The 19,602-nt window shown below is 36.1% G+C and overlaps 1 protein-coding gene across 2 annotated transcripts in view; it reads right to left on the reverse strand.

Moving 5' to 3' along the window:
* Positions 1-19,602, reverse strand: part of ANKS1B (ankyrin repeat and sterile alpha motif domain containing 1B) — a 396,726-nt gene that overhangs the window by 259,145 nt on the left and 117,979 nt on the right. For both annotated transcript variants that reach the window (XM_053977912.1, XM_053977910.1), the window contains exon 11: positions 6,096-6,232. In XM_053977912.1, the coding sequence (XP_053833887.1) occupies positions 6,096-6,232 (137 nt within the window). The remainder of the gene's footprint in view (positions 1-6,095; positions 6,233-19,602) is intronic.

Below are 19,602 nucleotides of genomic sequence, written 5' to 3' on the forward strand. Positions count from 1 at the left end.
GCCTTACTGTTTCCAAGCATTATATGTACTAGGGCAGGGCAACTGGCATGGATTTGTTCACACCCCTACAATTACACTTCATTAGGTGTCAGAGAAGGGTCTCAAGGCAGAATTATCTACCAGGAATGGTGCTTGGTCTATTCAAATCACAAATCAGGCCTGACAGTGGATATGTTAGGAGAAAGAAAATTGTACGCTACCAAAATTATATCCGGGACTGTGTCCATAATTCAACAGTGTAGATGACAACTCTGCAGAGCTAAAGCTCATTTTACTAGCATAGATGTTCCTTTCAGTATCTGAACTACCTTTAAAAACAGTATTTCACTTGTCTGTTACAAGTTCATATAGGAAAAATGTTCTCTATTTCTACATGATTTGTGTTTATATAGAATCAGGAATCACAACCTAGAAAATCTCTCCCGGTAAGAAACCAACTTCAAGCAAGAAAGACATATGCATGTACAAGTGACATTCTAAACCTTAACCCTCTTCACAATAGAGTGTTATTCTGCTTTAATTTATATTTGTGTTTTAGTATCCTGTTGAACTGTAATTAAATGCACTAACACACTCTGTTTGCTGTTTTCATTAGTACCATGTACTGGGTAGATGTGTTTATGTTTTCTTATTAGACCTAATTAAAATATAGAAATAGAATTATGTTTTATAGTTACGTGTCAAAGGAACTCTCCTACAGCTCATCTCTTTAATAATACTTTGTTTAATGTTGTTATTAAGTAGTCACAGAGTATCCATTATGCTCCAAGGAATTTTTTTTTCAAATATTCTCCTTTGGAGCTGTTACACATCTTCTGCCCACGAATGCTGTGGTAAAACAGGTGGATGTGGGCAGATGTGTGCTGGGGGAGAGGGGTGTGTAGGAATCAGGCCTCTGAGACAATTCCAACCATAACCTTTTTTTTTTGTGTTTGGTACTCAGCATTCCAGAATAAAATCATTTTATAATGTCTGTCCTATTTTCAGTCATGCATAGATTAATTGCTAACCATATCTTAATGGCATTGACAGTATAACTCTTACTCTGCTTTGCTCCCTTTTTTTCAAGGGCTATTTAGGAGCTTTATTTTTTATTCAACATCATTAGAATGAGAAGACATCAAACTGTGTGCAGTAGATTTGTATAGACATTCCCTGTCACAGAGAGAATAATCTGAAATATATTTACATACAATCAAGGTCACTGACTGCTGACAATCACCTTAATGTGCTTGCAGCCCGAAGAGATACACACAACACTGGAAACACTATGATATCTGGGGAAAATCTCCAGACCAGACACACAAAGGATGAGGACTAAATCAACCCATGTGCGGACTGTAGAACACACTTGTATTTTAGAGGGTTTGGGGAATGTTCAGCACCTCCCAGAACTTCATAAAAGCATGTATATAGGAGTGGCTTTTACCTTGGGTATGATCCCCCACAAAATCATAATTCTCAGTAAAGTTTTTTTTGTTTGGTTTAAGTCTTATCTGCCTCTTGTGCTAAGCATGGACGCAGCACAAAGTCCACCACCAAAACACAGCAGCAGCAGAAATGTGCACCTGAACAGGAAGCACCGTGTGCCTGCACAGTCTTTCTTCACAGTGATTTTCTTGGTTATTCCCTGCCTAGCTGACCATGTTGTAACTGGAGCTAAGCACAGAAAGCAGCTCATAGGAGAAAGAAGGTCCTTGAACCCCTGCTGTCCTGTGCTCTCATTCAGAGAGTGGAGAGAATTTATTGCATAACAGTGTTCTCCATCCCTCCTTTTTGTGGTAAAATGGAACAAAACAGATTTTCTGTGTATGTATTGCAAAACAAGTTCAACAGATGCAACACAGAGTTCTCATGGTGTTGTGTACTGGTGCAGCAACCTCCAGCAGGGATTTCACTAAGCTGGCAGAGAAAGGGATGTGCCAACCCAAGCCAACTGCGACAAGGCGTGCATTTCATTTGTGAACAACTAAGGAAACCACAGCATGGTGCTAATAAAGGGGGAAGAACCAGGCAGAAATAGTTTCATTGTTCCAACATGAGGAAACAGTGACACTAATCCCCTTGAAAATCCTGTTTATAGAACCATTAGTTCTGAAAATTTATTTTCTGGAACTGTGTTTTTCCAGAGTTTCCACTAAGACAATTTTTGTTTGATTGTTTGTTTGTGTTCAAAGTAATTCCTGCACCTACCAGCAAAAAGAATGATAAATAATTTCATTTAATGTAAATTATTATCACTTTTTAAGTCAGCTAGGGAGGCTTTGAAGCACACATCTCCTACAGATGGTCTGTCCATTCATGTCCAGGCTGACACAGGGAGTGGAATGTCCTGGTCCTTGACTTTCCCTATGCCTCGATAAACTACATATACACAGGTTTGACAGGCACACTGTGCATTCAAAAACAGTCACACACCTGGTAGCCCAAACAAGTGGGATGGGTCTATCAGAGGCTACACATGTCCTGCAGGATTCTGTTAGAACCTGCAGGGAAAGGAGACAATTTCTTTTGCCTGCTAATGTTTAAACTATTATCTGCTACTATATTCATTGATGTCTTAGCCAGATGAATGAGGAGCCATAGATCGAATTGCAACTTTGTTTACAGAGGTTAAAAAAAGATAAATGGAAAAAAATTGATTCCTGTAAAGACAGTGCATCCATATTGATAAGAAAAAAAAATATTATGATGAATAGATTATTGCAAATCTTAGCAATAAAACAAAAAAGAACAAGATTATGAAATTTTATCATACCAGAAACACTGTATTTCTTTGTTCCTTTGTCCTCCTTCCAGAAACTCTCTTAATAGCATTGAAACAACACTTTTAGGAAATTGGGTTATTCACATAAAATAGGGAAAATACTAATTCATGATAGATAAAATCAAAGCAGCTTTTAAATAATTTTAATAATTTTTAATAATCCACATTCTGACATCAAAAGCTGTACCTACAGTAAGCCATTTGAAACATATCTTAAAACGACAAGAAGACAACATGCAAATACTGGACTACATTTAATAACTAAATTTAAAGGTGAGAAGTCAGAATTCAGTTTTATGAGAATTGGCCCAAGACCCACAAGTAAATAACACTGGGAAAACAAACACTCTTACAGGGAAAAAGGTGCTCTTTCTCCCTCTATGGATATAGTATATTTTTGAAATGGAGCTGAACAAATAAATAAGGAGAAACTTATTAAATTGAGTAGCTAATACAAAAAATACGTGAAGTATCACAAGCAGTTTAGTTTTGTTCAGGCACCTGAGCTCAATTCTGTTTACTTCTTTTCTGCATGTATGCAACTTTTCAAAAAACCATTTTTTTCAGAGACTGACCATGGGAAAAAATTGAAAAGAAGAAATTTATTCGCAAAATACTAGATCACAGGTACAAGCCATAGCTAAGGTGCACAGACAGAAGAGCACACATATCCTTGAGATACTGTTAAGTATGCCAGCCTCAGGACTGACGGTAGTAGAGGTGAGTGGCATTGTGGCACTGAACTTAAACACCTCCAGGGATGATCATTCCACTAGGTGTGATCCATTCCAGTGTGTAATCACCCTTCCTGTGAAGAATTTCCCCCTTATGTCTAGCCTAAACTTCCCCTGATGCACCTTAAGACTGTGTCCTTTTGTCCTAGTTGCATAGAAACACAGTGTTTCTCCTCACTGCTGGCAAACCAGTATTTGTACAACCCTACAGGAAAGATAGGTAAGGCTACAAATAAAAATATGTGTTGAAAGGCCAGACTTCCCTGGCAGTTCCATCCAAGCTGCCAAAGCTTGCCTCATGCAAAGATGGCTGCTGAAGAGTTTCCCATTCTGCCTTTACTGGCACTTTCCCATGCTGGATGCACAAGACATGAAAAAGCGAAAGAAGTGACAGCTGTTTTGGAAATCTATATGATCCTTGGTTTAGATCTCTTAGAAATCAATTTATTTTGCTAAAATGCAAAGAGGCCCTGGCAGCCAAAAGAAAATTAATTATTTTGCATACATTGTGTAACAGTATTCATTAGTTTTACATGAATGGTGAGAGGTCAGTCAGGAATAGAATCCCATTGTGCTACCCCTCAAAGAGCTTGCCATGTAATTGAAAGGAATAAAGGAATTAAATATGCAGGCAGAATGAACACTAATGGTTAGCAAACAGCACACTGCAAATATCTACAGCTTCTTTGTCTAAATTCTTGAGTTGAGGTCTTAGGGGTAGGTGATTAGATAAAAAGCAAAAACAAAGAAAATAAAGAATACTGGGGGATACATGTGCATAAAACACATGAAAAAAAGAGAAGCATAATGGGATCTGAATGCTACAGCATATCCAACTTGTCGTGTATTAGCACATAGACTTGCAACATACATTATGCCTGTCTGATGTTGTTTTCTGTACAGGGAGCATGCATGTGTAGGGCCACGTGAGAGACATTTTAGGAAATGTGGTAAAGTTCTGACCATATATATCACAGAGCTAGCTTTTGTTCTGCAGAACGATGAGAACACTGTGAGTCAGTAAATGGAATAATTTAAATTTGAAAATAGCTCCCCAGAATCTGCTGAATCCATTCAGAGTTAACTAGCAGGAGAACATTGCCATGAAGTGTTCTGGGTCCATCTGTTGGCAATATCATGATGGAAACAGCCTTTTAAATGCTATTTTCAATAAGTTATCACACAACAGCTTGTTTCAACAATATTTCATTACCTTTCTGTTTGTTTGCCGCCTACTATAAAAAACAGCTTGGAGGGAAGGAGGCATTTCAGTACTATAGACTGACGTAGGGTGGGAGGGACAGAGACAATACAGAAACAAGCAAAATGAGAAACAACTATAAAAATAAAAAATAGAAGAAACTGTAATTTTAGACTCTCTGCAATCTAGATTTAAACCAGCATGTGGAAACTGAACTGTCATAGTGTCAGAAGGGGATGGTCTGCACCAGCCTGCCAACAGAATTATTGTACAGTGACACTGTCAGCCACAGGAGGCCAATGGCTCCTAGACAGAAACGACAAGTGCACCTAGTAATTACCTTTAATTCTGCAAGACCTTCTCAACTGTGCACTCCAATAAGAACTGAAATGAAAATTCACCTCCAACACTGTGACACAGTCACTTGTGTGGTACCAAAACAACCTGGCCTATACAAGTCCTAGGAAAATATCATGTGTCCATCAGCTTGCTCCTCAAGTAAAACAAGTGCCAGTGACATACTGATGGTACAAAGCCTGCATTCAATAGCATCAGAGTGGCTCAGCTGCAGAGATCAGCTTAGCAATAAGGAACAGATGGCTGCACTTGAACCCAAAATTAGTAGATGAAGTTCTTTTGGTTCACACTAAAAAAGTTTCACAATTAGTCAATTCAGCACGGAGTTGTGTCCGAGCTAGCTTTCGCACACCTAATGTAATGGATTTTTAAACAAGGAAACTGATCATCCCAAGGTTTGTTCTGACTTACCCATGATCACAAAATTCTAAAATAACTCCTCTATGCTGATTAACTCTATATTACTGATTCAACTTCTAGCATGTATTTACTTTAAAGTTTTGGTTTTAAAGAGATGCACTCCTTAAAGAATTATATGGAGCACTCAAGTTTCCCACACATTATGCATCTTGTTTCCCAAACAGTATTAGCAATATGGAAGTTCATAAGCAATACTGCATGGGAAAATAAAATAAAAAACGTGTGAAACACCATAACTTCATGCAAATGAAGATGCAGAGAAAAGAAAGTAAACCTGAAAAAGTAATATGGAAATAATACTGATAAAATCAAAACATAATCTTAAAAGAAAAGTAAGAGTATGCAAAAATACAAAATACTGCAGAAGGACTTCCTTCATTATTAGCGCTATGAGAAATATGTACAGATACCTCTCTGTACATTTGGGCTCATTTGTAAAATATTTTATCTTCTGCTACTAAGACTGAATCTTAAGACAAAGTATTTTGTGTTCTGTTTATGCCTTTGACCAACTCAAATGCACAAAGCCATAACATCCTCTTAGATACGTGCAACACAGCCTGCTATTGAAAGGAGAAATACAACAAATAAGAGGATGCTTATGGTGAGCACCTACCTGAGGACGTATGACTTTCACTATGTTTTTAAGTGCAGTGTCTGGTGATGGAGGAGAGCAGTCAGGTGTTGGGCCTGTGGAGCTGTTTCTATGGTTACCAGATCCTGGTGCGGTAATTGCTACCTGAGGTGCATTATCTGTGAATAAAAATAACATCTATGTGAAATTACAAATACTTCATATATTTTAAAGTAAAAAAGAACTTTGAAACAGAAGGTTACTCAGAACACTATTTAAACTTATAAAACCGAATATAATTTAAATATATTTGTCAAGGAATATATTGCATATCTACATTTATTTTTTCACCCCATACATTCATTCTATGTTAAGACAAGATACAGCATTTTCTCAGTACCTAAACAAAATGAGGTGGAAACCAAGCATAAATATTTTACTTCCATTACCTTGAATTCCTGACAGTGAATTCAAATATTTTAACTATAACAGGGGTTACTTGAAAGGGAGATTTATAATGCAGCTTCTAGCTCATCCTGGAAAATCCTAACACATATGACCAAGCTTTACATATGTCTATGTGTTACACAAACACATACTAACTTAGAACATGCTAATAGCCATCATTGACAACTTTCCTTAACATTGTGATTGATCAGCATAACTGACCAGCAAGGACTAATTATATGAAAATATGCTCAGTTTCTCAGGTAAAATTTGCATCCTCCATAGAGTTCTGCACTGCAGTCACTTCCTTTCCAGCAGTACCTCAGCTATATAACCTGCAGCTGGCCTAAAAATGCCTGCACACCTGCATGTGTATGGGAAACTCAGAGGGAAGAGAGGACTATGAAATAGCTTCTCAGCTGTGAGAGTACCCAATCACTGGAATGACTTAGCAGAAGGCCAAAAACTCCACATTACTTCAGGCCTCTAGAATTGTATCAGTAAAGAAATGCCTTAGTTCAGATTCTGGGGAAAGTGCCATCACCTGTGCATGTTTATGGTGGTTATTATAGTACCTGTGAATTTACTGAGCACCTTTCTTTTTGAGTTACAAAGATGTGCTCTGTGCTCCTAAATGTGCTGTTATACCTGAAGCACTGCATCAAGACAATGCTGTCAAATATCATGTCTGTGGGCCTCAACTGACAGCCTGCAGGGTTCACAGAAGAAAGCAAGTTTTTTTGTGATTGTGATGGTTCTCCAATATGTGCTTCCACTCTCTGGACAAATCCACTCCAGAAAAACCCAAACATCAATAAGCAAAAGCAGCTCTCTTAAGCTGGAGAATTTTTGCCTGACCAGCTCCTACAGGTACACACATGAGCTTCTTCCTCTGCACAAGTCACAAATGCCTATGTGAAAGCCATGACAGAAGCATCTCTCTCTCAGTCCTACTAACCTGAAAGAATTCTTGGAAGGGTAACAAAGATATTGAAAGGAAGGAAATACCCAGTTACATTAACAGAGATAATATAGGATGAAGTGGAATAGTTTCAAGAAAGTAAACTTACAGATACTTTCATAGCATGAGTGATTCTAGGAGATCTGCAGGATTCTTCCTACAGAAACACTATGTAACTGGATGAGGTTTCTAATCAAAGTTTCTAATGAAATAGAGTCTGACAATTTATTTTTCTCAAACAAATGTCAGGCTGGAGTGTTTCAGCAATACCGATACAGCACTTAATGAAAGAATAAACAAAAATTCAGATGGCAGATTGGCAGACATCCAAAATGGAGACATCCTGTAGATAACCTCAGGTACTACCTGACAGAGTGAACCCTCCCTGTTACAGAAACAGAAAAGCCCAACATTTTTTTAAAGTATCTCATTGAAATTGCCAGTCCCAAAGGTGTGCAGTCTTACAACACAGATGAGTTTTTCCTGAGTCATCATGAGTGTGTACAGAAAGCTTGGATCAGAAGTAATTTATTTCATAAAGTAATAAATGTGTGTTAATACAATGTATCAAAACAAATTTTACACAGCCTTAGAAAAGAACTGAAAATTAATTCTTACAATAACATAACTGACATGGAAGAATTTTGATAGCATTTCAGAAAGCCTTAAGTCTCTCGTACTCTTTCTTGCCTGACCTGGTGTCTAACTTTATAATGTTATTCACGTGCACCATGTAAATAAGTATTCTGTGATATGAAAGCCCAGCTCATCAAAGGAAGGATAGGGATTTGGCAAGAACAGAAACCTCTAAAGCCTTGCTATACTCTGAAAATCTCCTAGTGAGGACAAAGGCTAGATATGAGTAACACCTTAAGTGAGCTGAAAGTCTTTGTGTCTTTGCTCCAAACTATGAAACAGCATCTCCTTTCACTCTATGGACAGATAGAAAATCATCAATGAACCTCCCTTACTGAGGAATCAGAGAGTTGCTCTAAGAGATCCTTGCCCTCTGTCTGGGGAACCACCAAACAAGGGACTACACTACTGTCAAGAAATGTAGGAATACAGGCACCGTAAATAGGAAGGTAAAAAATGAGTTCTAGAGTGAGAAATGCTCCACATGAATCCAGCTAAGTGCACTTAATGCACTTATTTACTCACTGATGCGAGGAACAAACAGAATTATTGTCTCTGACAAACACCTAAAGCTATAAAGAACACAAACTCCTTCATACTTCAGCAGTCCCTGCCTTTTTGCCACTATTTCCCTGTGAGCCTGTGTGGCTGTGCTTAGCACAACTGCCCTTGAGCTACTTAGCACATGAAAGCCTTGCAAGTGAAATCAGGCAGTCTTGCAGATGCAGAAGTATCTCAAGGATGCATCACTCAAAGGACACATCATACGAAACACAGATTGGTGTCAATGGTAACAAATGCTGTTGTCTGCCCACCAGTTTATTCTGTTTCAAAGCCTTGTTGATAGTCACCTCAGCTCAGTTTAACCACACTTCAAACAGGCAGAAGAGGGTAACAGAGGAGTCAAGCCATATGAGGAAGGTTTGGGTCTTTGCATAGGAAAGACTTCTTGTTGACCCTGTCCAGTAGTAGCTCACTGAAGACCAGGTTTTCCCCCTTCATACATGCCACACAGGTGGCACTGAACTGACTGGGAGTGACATTCTTGGAAGGAAAATTTATTGGAAGGCATACAGGAGGGGGAACAGGGCTGTTACATGCCCCACAAGACAGAGCTGAGAAAAAATTCTCCAGCTATGATATGTGAATACAACCATAACCAATTCAGCAATATACACAATATGCAGCAACCTCATAAAAGAGTAGGTACAGATTTTCTTTCCAAGCAAAATTAAGTGGCAATGCAAAAAAAAAAAAAAAAAAAAGATCATGTTTATAGAGTCTAAAACAAAACTTTGCAAAAAGAATCTATTTTTTTTTTTTTTAATAAACAGCCCAGAAAAAACATCCAACTGTTCAGTATTTCACGCCTTTCCTTCTTTCTCAAGGGGCTAAGTGTCTGACATGTAATGATTTCTTGTAAACAATTTCTTTATTGTGGACAGCTGTTTATTTTCACAGTAGGATGTTCCCATTAGGCAACCAATAATGATTTACTACCTGGGTCTGCTCCATCAGAGAGAGAACAACACCATCAAATTAGTTCCTGCAACCAATTTGTAGCACCTGTTTATGTATATAGTACTTATAGTTTCATTAAGAGTATCTTTGAATTTATTTTCTTTGGAATTAAATTATAAAATAATAATTTTTAAATTTTCCCTGGTGACAAAACTAAGGCAATTTTTCCCCCTTCAGGTAACTATGATGGCAACACTGCAAGTTTCAGAAAAACATTTCATGGCAAATAGAACTTGGAAACTTAAAAAATTACCAAATTTACCTAGGAAAGATTAGCTCTCATGCTGAATTTCTGATAGGTGCTACAGATGGGGCCAACAGGGAAGTATTTACAAATGTTATTCTCTTCCAGTTCCTGGCTCACATTGCAATAATCTAGATGTTTCTGTGCAAGTCAGACAACATCAGGCTCCAGGGATCATCTAGCAGCAAAAAACTAATGACATGCAGCATGCTTTAATATTCCTTCCTTCCTCCATCACACATGTGAAGTTATCACAAGGTCTACATAGTTTGAGCTTATTCTGATTTTTGAAAATGCTTACCTATGACTTGACATTCTCCATTTTCTTTATTTCAGGGCAAAGGAAATAGAATAGAACAAGGAAAATGTATGAATGTGGTCTTTTAGTATATTGTAAGAGCAAACTAAGGTGTTATTCTAGGGCTGTCTTCTAAGATGTCAGACAAAAACATAAAAATGTCGACTCAGATGATAAAAAAAAGTCACATACAGGGAATTTTGCCTTTTCCTATGCTGTGTGACATCAGACATTGGTTTCACATGTCTTTTTTCTTAGGGAGCACTGAATGGAGGAAAATGCCCTCATGGATAATAACAGACTATAACACCAGGGTTCAATGAGTGCTTTGTCAACATTTTCATCCCACTATCTATGGACTGTGAGGACAAACCACAAACCGCTCACTGAAACTTTTCTAAGAGATTTTTTTTTTTTCTCATAATGTCCTGAAAGAAAAGGCACTATGTGTATACAATGCCACAATATTAACTATCAGGCAATACTAAGTACACCAACCAGAACACTTACTGCATCCCAGCAAGCAAAATATCAAAAACCAGACACAGCCCATATTCCAGAAATATAGTTATAATTAGATTTCACCTCAGAAATAAATCTTTAAAATGGAACACACAGTTAATCTAGTTTTCTACTTTCATTGCAGAAACATGCTAGCATCCTTATCAAAATTTACAGTTATATCTGTATTAGCTATTACATCAGTTATTTCTACAACTTAGTGTAATGGCAATGGATCAGCACATCAAAAGCAGTTGATCTGTGTGACACTCCATTTAGAATATATGTGAGTTTGAACTTCTAGCAGTATCTAGCAACTTATTTATTCCACCAAACACCTCCATCATACATGCTCCTCACATCTTCCACCATCCAGGAGGACCCTGTGCTTTTGGTGCCCACCTAAAATGGAGCATCACATGCAGAAAGAATCTGCTTTATGTGCTCCAAAGCTGGCCTGTGACTGAAGAAATTTATAGTAACTGTAAATGACGATTTATTTCATATTCACATCCAGTGCCCTGAGCCAAAATGCAAATGTACACTCCACCTATTTTATTTCCATATTCCAATTATTTGTGGAGTCACTTAAATACTATATCCTCATATTTACAATTTGCTATAAAAATGGAAGAATTGTGTATTCCAGTTTAGAGGTATGGACCAGTAATAGCCTAGAACTAGATTATACACTACACACCTAATGCTGTGTTTAAATACATATACTAAATTCTAAAACATCCCAAAAGACAATACTAGGCATGAACAAAAATACTTAAAGCACAAAGCCTAATCATTATGACCTTGTAGAAATTTATACTACAAATGCAGGGCCTGGACAGGTTTGCTCACTGCAAAACTGGGAGAAAAAAAAAAAAAAAAGGGTGGATAATGAATGTGCATGAACATACCTACACATAAGTATATAGAGATACACTTGTACACATAAACAGACAACAAATCCAAAGACACCCTATTATTAATAATAGCTTCCTCAAGTTCTGCTCAGTGTGGAATATTTCATGCAATGTTTCAAATGACTTGAAGGTAGGTCAAAATCCTGCATCTGTTTTGGATACCTCATCATCAGGGATAATACAAAAATGTGCATAAAGGTCCAGATAGCTCAGTGCCATCTGGGCTCAAAATGCTTTTTAGTATGGTAACAAGACAGACCTAAATTTGATCAATTATAGCAGACTCAATTTGCTAGACTATTATAAAACTCTTACCTAGTCTGGCAATTTCTATGGGTTTGGATCTGTCCTTAGAAAAAAAAGTTGGAGTGCCTTTGTCTGTACACGTTACAGGTCCTCTTAACATCAAATATGTTTTATGAAGGCAAAAAGCTCTAAAAAGAACATGGCAATGGAAATGAACTGTCCTGGAGAGAAATCAGTCTTAGTCACAATAGAAATCTTGGAAGAGTAAAAAATAAGATATTATGGAAATAGTACTATTTCTGGGGGATCAGTCTGCAGTGACTGAACTTAGATACAACTCCTTACAGAAAACAGAGCCACCAAAATGGCTAATTTAATTGACTGCTTAAGAAATTAACACTTCAATGTAGGTCCCATCATGTGTGGTACCATTAGGAACAGATTTTAATACTCTTTGATAATGCAGAATGGTCACCTTTTAAAATTTTCACAGCTGGAATGAAAAAAGAATTGCCACTTATAATTCCACTGGAGTGATAAACCAGCAATTTCTGATTCCTGATAATCAAAGATATGGATGCTTTATCAGGGATATTCTGATACCCTCATGCTGAGGAGACCAAAAAACTTCCCCGATTCCGCTTCAGGGAATCTCTGAGCTTCATCTCAAATCAAGAGAGAGACACAGGCCCACATGAAGAGTCATCTAAATCTGACTCTGTGTGGTAAAGAGAATTCCAGCCCAGTGATGCCCTGAGTCTTGTAAAGGGCTCATTAACAACCCTTTCTATGGCAGAGCAAGGAGAATCAACCCATTATTCTAAACCAAACCCACAGACTTCAATAAAAGTGTGTGTTTGTATGAGGACAGTACTTGGGCTCAGTCCATTCTCTGTGGATCACTCATTGCTGCTGAATTCCAGCAAGAGCAGATTTACAAGGCAGAAGCCCAAGCCATCAAATAGGAAGAACTAACACAGACCCAAAACTGAGCAGAGCAGGTCACAAAATAACAGGAACCACATTGATTTTATTCACAGATGCCACGTGTAAGACTATGTGTGATAAAAATGTGTTGTCCCCTGTAAGTGGGGGACTTTTTGCAAAGATTAACAGCAATAGCATATAGTAAGTTAAGCAGTTCATACAGAAACCCAGAAAAAAATTAAAATCTCCTATTTTGTCAGGGAGACAACAAAAACATTCATGTTACAGAGTAGTCTCAAACAGGACTAAGTAATTTTCCATAGCATAGGATTCAGCTTTAAAATTGTTTTAACTTGACTAAATCCCCACTGCAAATCTTCTGTCCTACATGACTATTCAACATGGAATAAATCTACAAACTACAGATAAGGACAATCATGTATTTCAGGATTTCAAAGAACAAACATTACCAGAGATATTTCAAAAGAACAGATGGAATAGTGAATAACAGAATCAGTAGGTAGCTACACTGGATGCACAGGGAGAATGGTTGGACTCAACTGTTTGAATGTGCTCTTTTGAATTTGCTTGGTTCCCACACACTTAAACCTGAATAACTGTTGTTCTGAGTAGAATTGTAAATATATATCTGCAAGTGTCTTGTTGAAAGCACTCAAAGCCATAACTGGCCCAGTCTGGGATGTGGCAGCTATTTCAGGATTGTATTTGAAATTAATTACCAGTGAAGTGCATTCCAGTGGCAGCAGGGGGTCTGTTTAGTTGTTTCTGCATCATCCAAGAGAGTTGGGTATGACTATTATCAAGTTTTTATTTCCTCTAATCACCCACCTGCACAAACAGACTTTGGAACTGCTTCAAGCTTGCATAACCCTTGTATTACCAGGCAACTGTCTGGAAAAACATCTCTCATTAAGTACTAATGAGAGATGATGGGTGATTTCCACCATTTCCTGAGTAACCTTTTGAGACTGCCTCTGCAAGCTGCTGATATCTAATTGAGTATTCAAAAACAATACTACACAGTTGCCATCTACCTTTTTGATTTTTGTGTAATGGCTTTTTTGTTGACTTTTCCATATTTAAAAGGGTTTTAGTGAAATCATTGCACTTGTCTATGACAGATATTTCATAAATTTCTATATTTGCACTGTCTCAACATATAGGCACCATGTTTCTGGGAGTTCAGTGAAAAGCATAGGGTATAGTTACAGATGACAAAATATTTTTGGATATCTTAGCCATTAACTAAAAACTAGGATGCCTAATAGTCTTGTAAAAAAAAAAAAATTACCTCAAAAAAGAATGGTAGATATTGGGGATTTCTGTGCTTATTTTTAAATCCAACTTATCAGTGAGAAGTCACTGGATGTGATCATATGCGTGCCTTAGTGTTTTATAAGGCTTCTCCTATAAACCAAAGAAAATAACCAAAGTGTGGTGTGCAGAAAAATACTCTACTCTTACAAAGGCAACAAATGATTACTGAATTAGGCTATATTGTCAAATTATTTCAGAAAATAAAGCACAAAAGGTGGTGAGAGTAAGTGTTCTCACATCATTTAAATAATGCCAATGATAGCCATACGGACAAAGTTCAGTTAATAAATAATTTAAGCAGTCTTGAAGATAAACCTCCCAATATACATCTATCTACAGCTACAGTGAAAATCAATTAATGGCAAAAAACTATATTTTCAGTTCTTCTAAGTATAATTAATTAATAAAGCTCTTTATCAGAACACTGAAATCAAAGTGCTAACCAAAACATTTTAAAACCAGAGACAGAAATGTTTTAAAATGTTTCGCAATCCAGTTTAAAGCATCTAAATTCTCAAGCAGCTTCAGAGATGAAGTTTCTCACCCTGAAAATTTATATTTTTGTATTTAATAGACACTCACACTGAAAGAAGTATCTTGTTAATATATATTGCATATTGTGTCATGTAACAGTTATATTCATTAGGCATAAAGAACTTGTCCAGCAGATACAATATACTACAAATACACAGTCAGAATTCAGGGAATCTTTATGGGCTTTACCATTCAATTTGAAAGAGATACCAAAGCATCAGTACCAGAGTGGACCAGTTTTATAGACAGATATAGATATCACATTGCCCTGATAGTGGCCAAAAGATTTGAGAAAGATAAAGGAAATACTGTGGATAATTTTGGAATAACACAATCCAGTTTCCAACCAGCTAATTTTTAGCACTACAGCATTAAAGTTTCTAACTCAAAACCCCCCAAAAAATTGATAGCATTTTTTAATTTCCAAATTTTGCATAATTAGTGTGCCAAAACTTTTTTGCCATATTTTATACATTTCATTTGTACATATAATTTTCATCTGAAAAATACTAAAATTCTACCCCTTTTACTAATATTCCTGCATTAATGTATTTTATGTCTCCTGCAATTCAGATAAGATGATATATTATGAAAGTGTTATATTTTCAGACATTATTAATCTCTACCTTCTGACTGACAAAGCAGGATTTATATAATTTCTCTGAGTGTTTAGAATCTTCTCAACACTTCAGCATATTTGATTTGTTACCACCACAGGTTTCTCTAATTTTGGTTTTAGGTTCTCTAAGATCCATATGCTAGCTTTGTAAATTTCTTAAAATTCTTCCCATTATGTCTTCCCACTAATACAACATATTACACTGATTATAGAGAGACCACAGATATCCAGTTTGGATAGACTGTTGGAATTTTTGAGGGCTGCAGTTAACTATATAAAGGAATGATAAAATTAGCACAAAACTTTGCATATATTGAAGAGATATGCCATTTATATTTGCTATTGACAGCAAATGAATAAATTTTTAGACCATGCAGCTTTGGCCTGTTTGGTTGATATAGAGCCAAATCAGTGTATTTAGACAAGAAGGAGTATTCCAGCACAGTGGAGCAGAAATAAAGAGGGATTATAATTAAGTAATTATACAAATTAAAACTATGGGGGGGGTTGCCAAGTTTTATGGAGAAAAACAAGGCTTGAATTTTTTCAAGTTTCTTTAAGTTAAAGTTCTTAAAATATGACAAAGAATCACAATTAAATGACACTGGAATACAGGTAAGAATTTAATTAAAAGACCCACACAAGTCCTGTCACTCTTACTGGGGGAACTTCTAACCACTAACTACTTCCTACTGCAAATGCCACTATTGCATTAGGACACACTTTTATTACATTGATCACTAGCAAAATCTTCTTGCAGTTATATCATGTTGGATGAAAAAAACTCTGAAAGTCAACTTACATAACTGATTAGAAAAAAGGTTTTACTTCAAAATTTACTTACACAACATTCACAGAAAGTTCTGATATCTTTTCACCATAATGTAAGACATAAATAGACGTAAAAATAATGGAAATGCTCTTGGATAAAAATTTAGTGTCAATCCCATTCTTATGGGTAAGAAAATGGTTTTAATTGTGCTGCACTATTTATAATGTATCTTCCATCATGGAGAGAATGATTTCTGAAAAAAAAAAAGGACATGGTGTGAACTGGAGCTGGAGCTAGACTGGAAAGAGTATTCTTACTAACCGCTGGTTTTAATGTCATCATCCAGAAGAGTTACAACCACATACAGCAATATATTGTACTACAAAAATAACACATCCTGCTCTGGATCCACAAAATATGAAATTATCTTTTTTGAAGACTTACTGTTTTTTGATAACAATAAAGCAGCTGGGTGTGAACATATTCTTTCATGTGGGCTCTTCCGAAACTGAGATATTTTAATGCATATCAGGAAAAAAAAAAAGAAAAATACTAATTTGATATTCTGTTGCAGTAGCAAATTATTCTATTATTAGACACTATTAAATACATGCTTCATCTATATGTTTGTGGATTGGCACTAGAAACCCTTTCCCACCCTATTTTGATAAATAGTGAAATCCTACAACTTGCACACTTCAAGTTTTCTTTTGAGGTGGCATAAAAAGAAAAAGGTATAAAAAGAAGAAAAATCAAATCTCTGTAAAGAGAAGAAAACCTTTTGGCAGCAAGCTACATGTTGCCATCAGGACTAGCAGATGAGAAAGGGAGACAGAAGCAGAGAAAATGGAAGTAAATAAGTGGTTTTTATTTACCTTCAAATAGAATAGGAAGAATTTTTTTTTAATGCAACACTGAGTACCTTCACTAGGAATCAATGTTTTTCTATTTTTTAATAATTTATTACACTGAATAAAGCAAATAAATCTGTTCATTATGTACAAAATTGGTTTATTTTAGAAATCACTTAATATTGGGACAAATATTTTGACTTTAACAAAATTTAGAAAGCTGTGCCAAGATTTCTGCTTTCCAAATGTACCAAAGTTAATAGAGAAGTTTATTAAAAATTCTTAAAACATATAATTCTCATTAGAAAGAGTTCTCAGTGGAACACAGTTAAATGTATTAAAGTATTAAATACAATCTCTAAATTCTTTCACAAAACTACAACATTCCAGTTGTTTATTACTGGAGAAGTAAAGACAGTAGAAATAGGAGTATTTTTTTAATAATAAAATCTAGTATTTCCAATCTGATTAATGCCAATGCTGAAATAAAATTATTAGCATGGCTATTCAGTTGATTGTATGATATAAGCTAAAATTATATTCCAATTTTGACACAGTCAGTTACCAAAATAAATTCTCCTAAAGACTGCCAGTCAGAAGAACCAGAAAAACTTTTTTAGTTTGTTAAGTGGTGAGTAAAGGGAAGAGTTACTGCATGGGGCGTCTGGCATGGAGCTGGGAAGTACACAGGACATACCCAGCATTGAATAGCATTCTAATTTTCTGTGATACAGATATAATCACTCACATAAGTCTGATACTTAGAGTTCTCAACCTGATCTTCCATGTCCCTGATATGAGACATAGAAATACAAGGGATTGTCCAAGTCATCAAATCTAATAGCTAAATCAAAGCTAATCACATAACACAAACTGTGGTACACATCTACTCGCTATCTACAGCATTCCCTAAACCATTCCCTTATAAACTGTGTTAAACTTGCAACCTTCATACAAAATACCAAAAAAGCTGGAAAAACTACACAAGGAGCAGGAGAGATCAGGATCATTGGTAACGCTGAGAATGTCTAGAGTACCCTAAGATAAGTATATTGCAGTGCATCGATTAAACACTCAGAGCTGAGCAGCTTTATCATCTGAAATTAAGAGACCAAACAGCAGAGAAATTAATCTTCCACAAAAGACAGTTCTTTCTGTGATTCAACACATATCTCTATTGCAGTTCCAGTGTTTCCGAAAACCACTTCAGCTTTTTTTACAGTACTTGAACTGCATTGCATTTCAGACATAACTCAAGTGAAGCACTAGCTCTGGAGCACTGGATCTCTCAAACTATAGGACTCAATTTCATCTTCATGTAAAATAGCAGAATATCTAGTCTTGAATATAAGAGGATGAAAAGTATGAGCTCAAGATAAATGCTTCTTCCCAGCTTCTTACATGGAGAAAGAGTTAAACTGAAAAGCTTCGTAGAAAATTCACCGTAAGGTTTGCAGAAAATTCACAGGTGTATCAGGAGACACATAATATCAGCTATATGCCTATTAAAATCTTTGTGCACTGCTATACCTATTTCAAGCTTATATTCCTATAAAATATACCAGATGCATGTAAACTGTAAAGAAATTAATAAATTAAATTTTACTCCTAATATTAGCAATTTAGTGAGTTTTACAGACGTATTATTTCCCATTTATCTATTAAGTTAATGCCACTTATGAAAGGCACTATCATTTTCATCTGCTCAATTATCAGACAATCCCATCAGCACTCTGAGGTGTAGTATTACTTACTAGAATGGAATATGTTCTATGTGATCTATATATATTCCAGCCCTAACTCAAAAGTACTACAAAGGATGGTGCAACTAATAGTCATTTAACAAAGAAAAACTCAAATCCTGCTAAATAATATTTTCACGCGGGCTTTAAAATGCAAAACAGCCAAAAATAATTACGTTCCTTTGAATTATTGTTTTGATTTGAAAAAGGGTTTTTGTCTGACAGCATGCAGTCAAGTGTATAATGAGATCATTCTAGTCAGTAATCACACCAGGATGGATGAACCTGAGCATTGGTCAGAATGCACACACTTTGATGAGCACTCATTTGCAAAAATTGCCAAAAACTCCTGTGAGGGCTGATTTTTTTCAACTGCATTTTAATGAATAATAGTAAAACCCAATGAAACATCAGAAAATTTAACATATGCTGAGCAGAAGCCTTTTCTCTCAGTTTGAGGAGAAAATGGAAGCTAGTCCTTTGGAAAATGAAATTACTTCAACGTAAACATATTTACTGGAACATAGTGGATGGGCAGAGAGTGCAGGTATTTTGATAATTAACTGATCCCATGGTATCAGACATCCCCATGTGTTTTAACTTCAAATATGACAGAGAGTTTTTAAGAATAACACTTCATTCTTCAGGATATTATCAGAGATGCTATCCAGGGGAGCACATGATTGGGAGCAATTATCCTAATTATATACTAAAAACCTTTTAGAGGGATGATAAGGTTTTAAAGGAAAGTACATTAGAGCTGCAATATGTAAGAATTGACACCTCAATTGTGCAACCTCAATTCAGTCTCCTGTGCATATGCACTCTGAAGAAGCCTTTATGATTACAATGCTGTTTCTCCACATGACTTCTGCTGCATCAAGGTCATAAAAATGTGGGGAAATGGACAAGGGAATAAAAGAAATTATGGTACATCACTGTAGAAATGTGGCAGGAGCAACAATATTCTGAACTGAGAGATGAAAAATATTTTC

This window comes from Vidua macroura, chromosome 5 (assembly GCF_024509145.1).
Source record: "Vidua macroura isolate BioBank_ID:100142 chromosome 5, ASM2450914v1, whole genome shotgun sequence".
Lineage (NCBI taxonomy): Eukaryota > Metazoa > Chordata > Aves > Passeriformes > Viduidae > Vidua > Vidua macroura.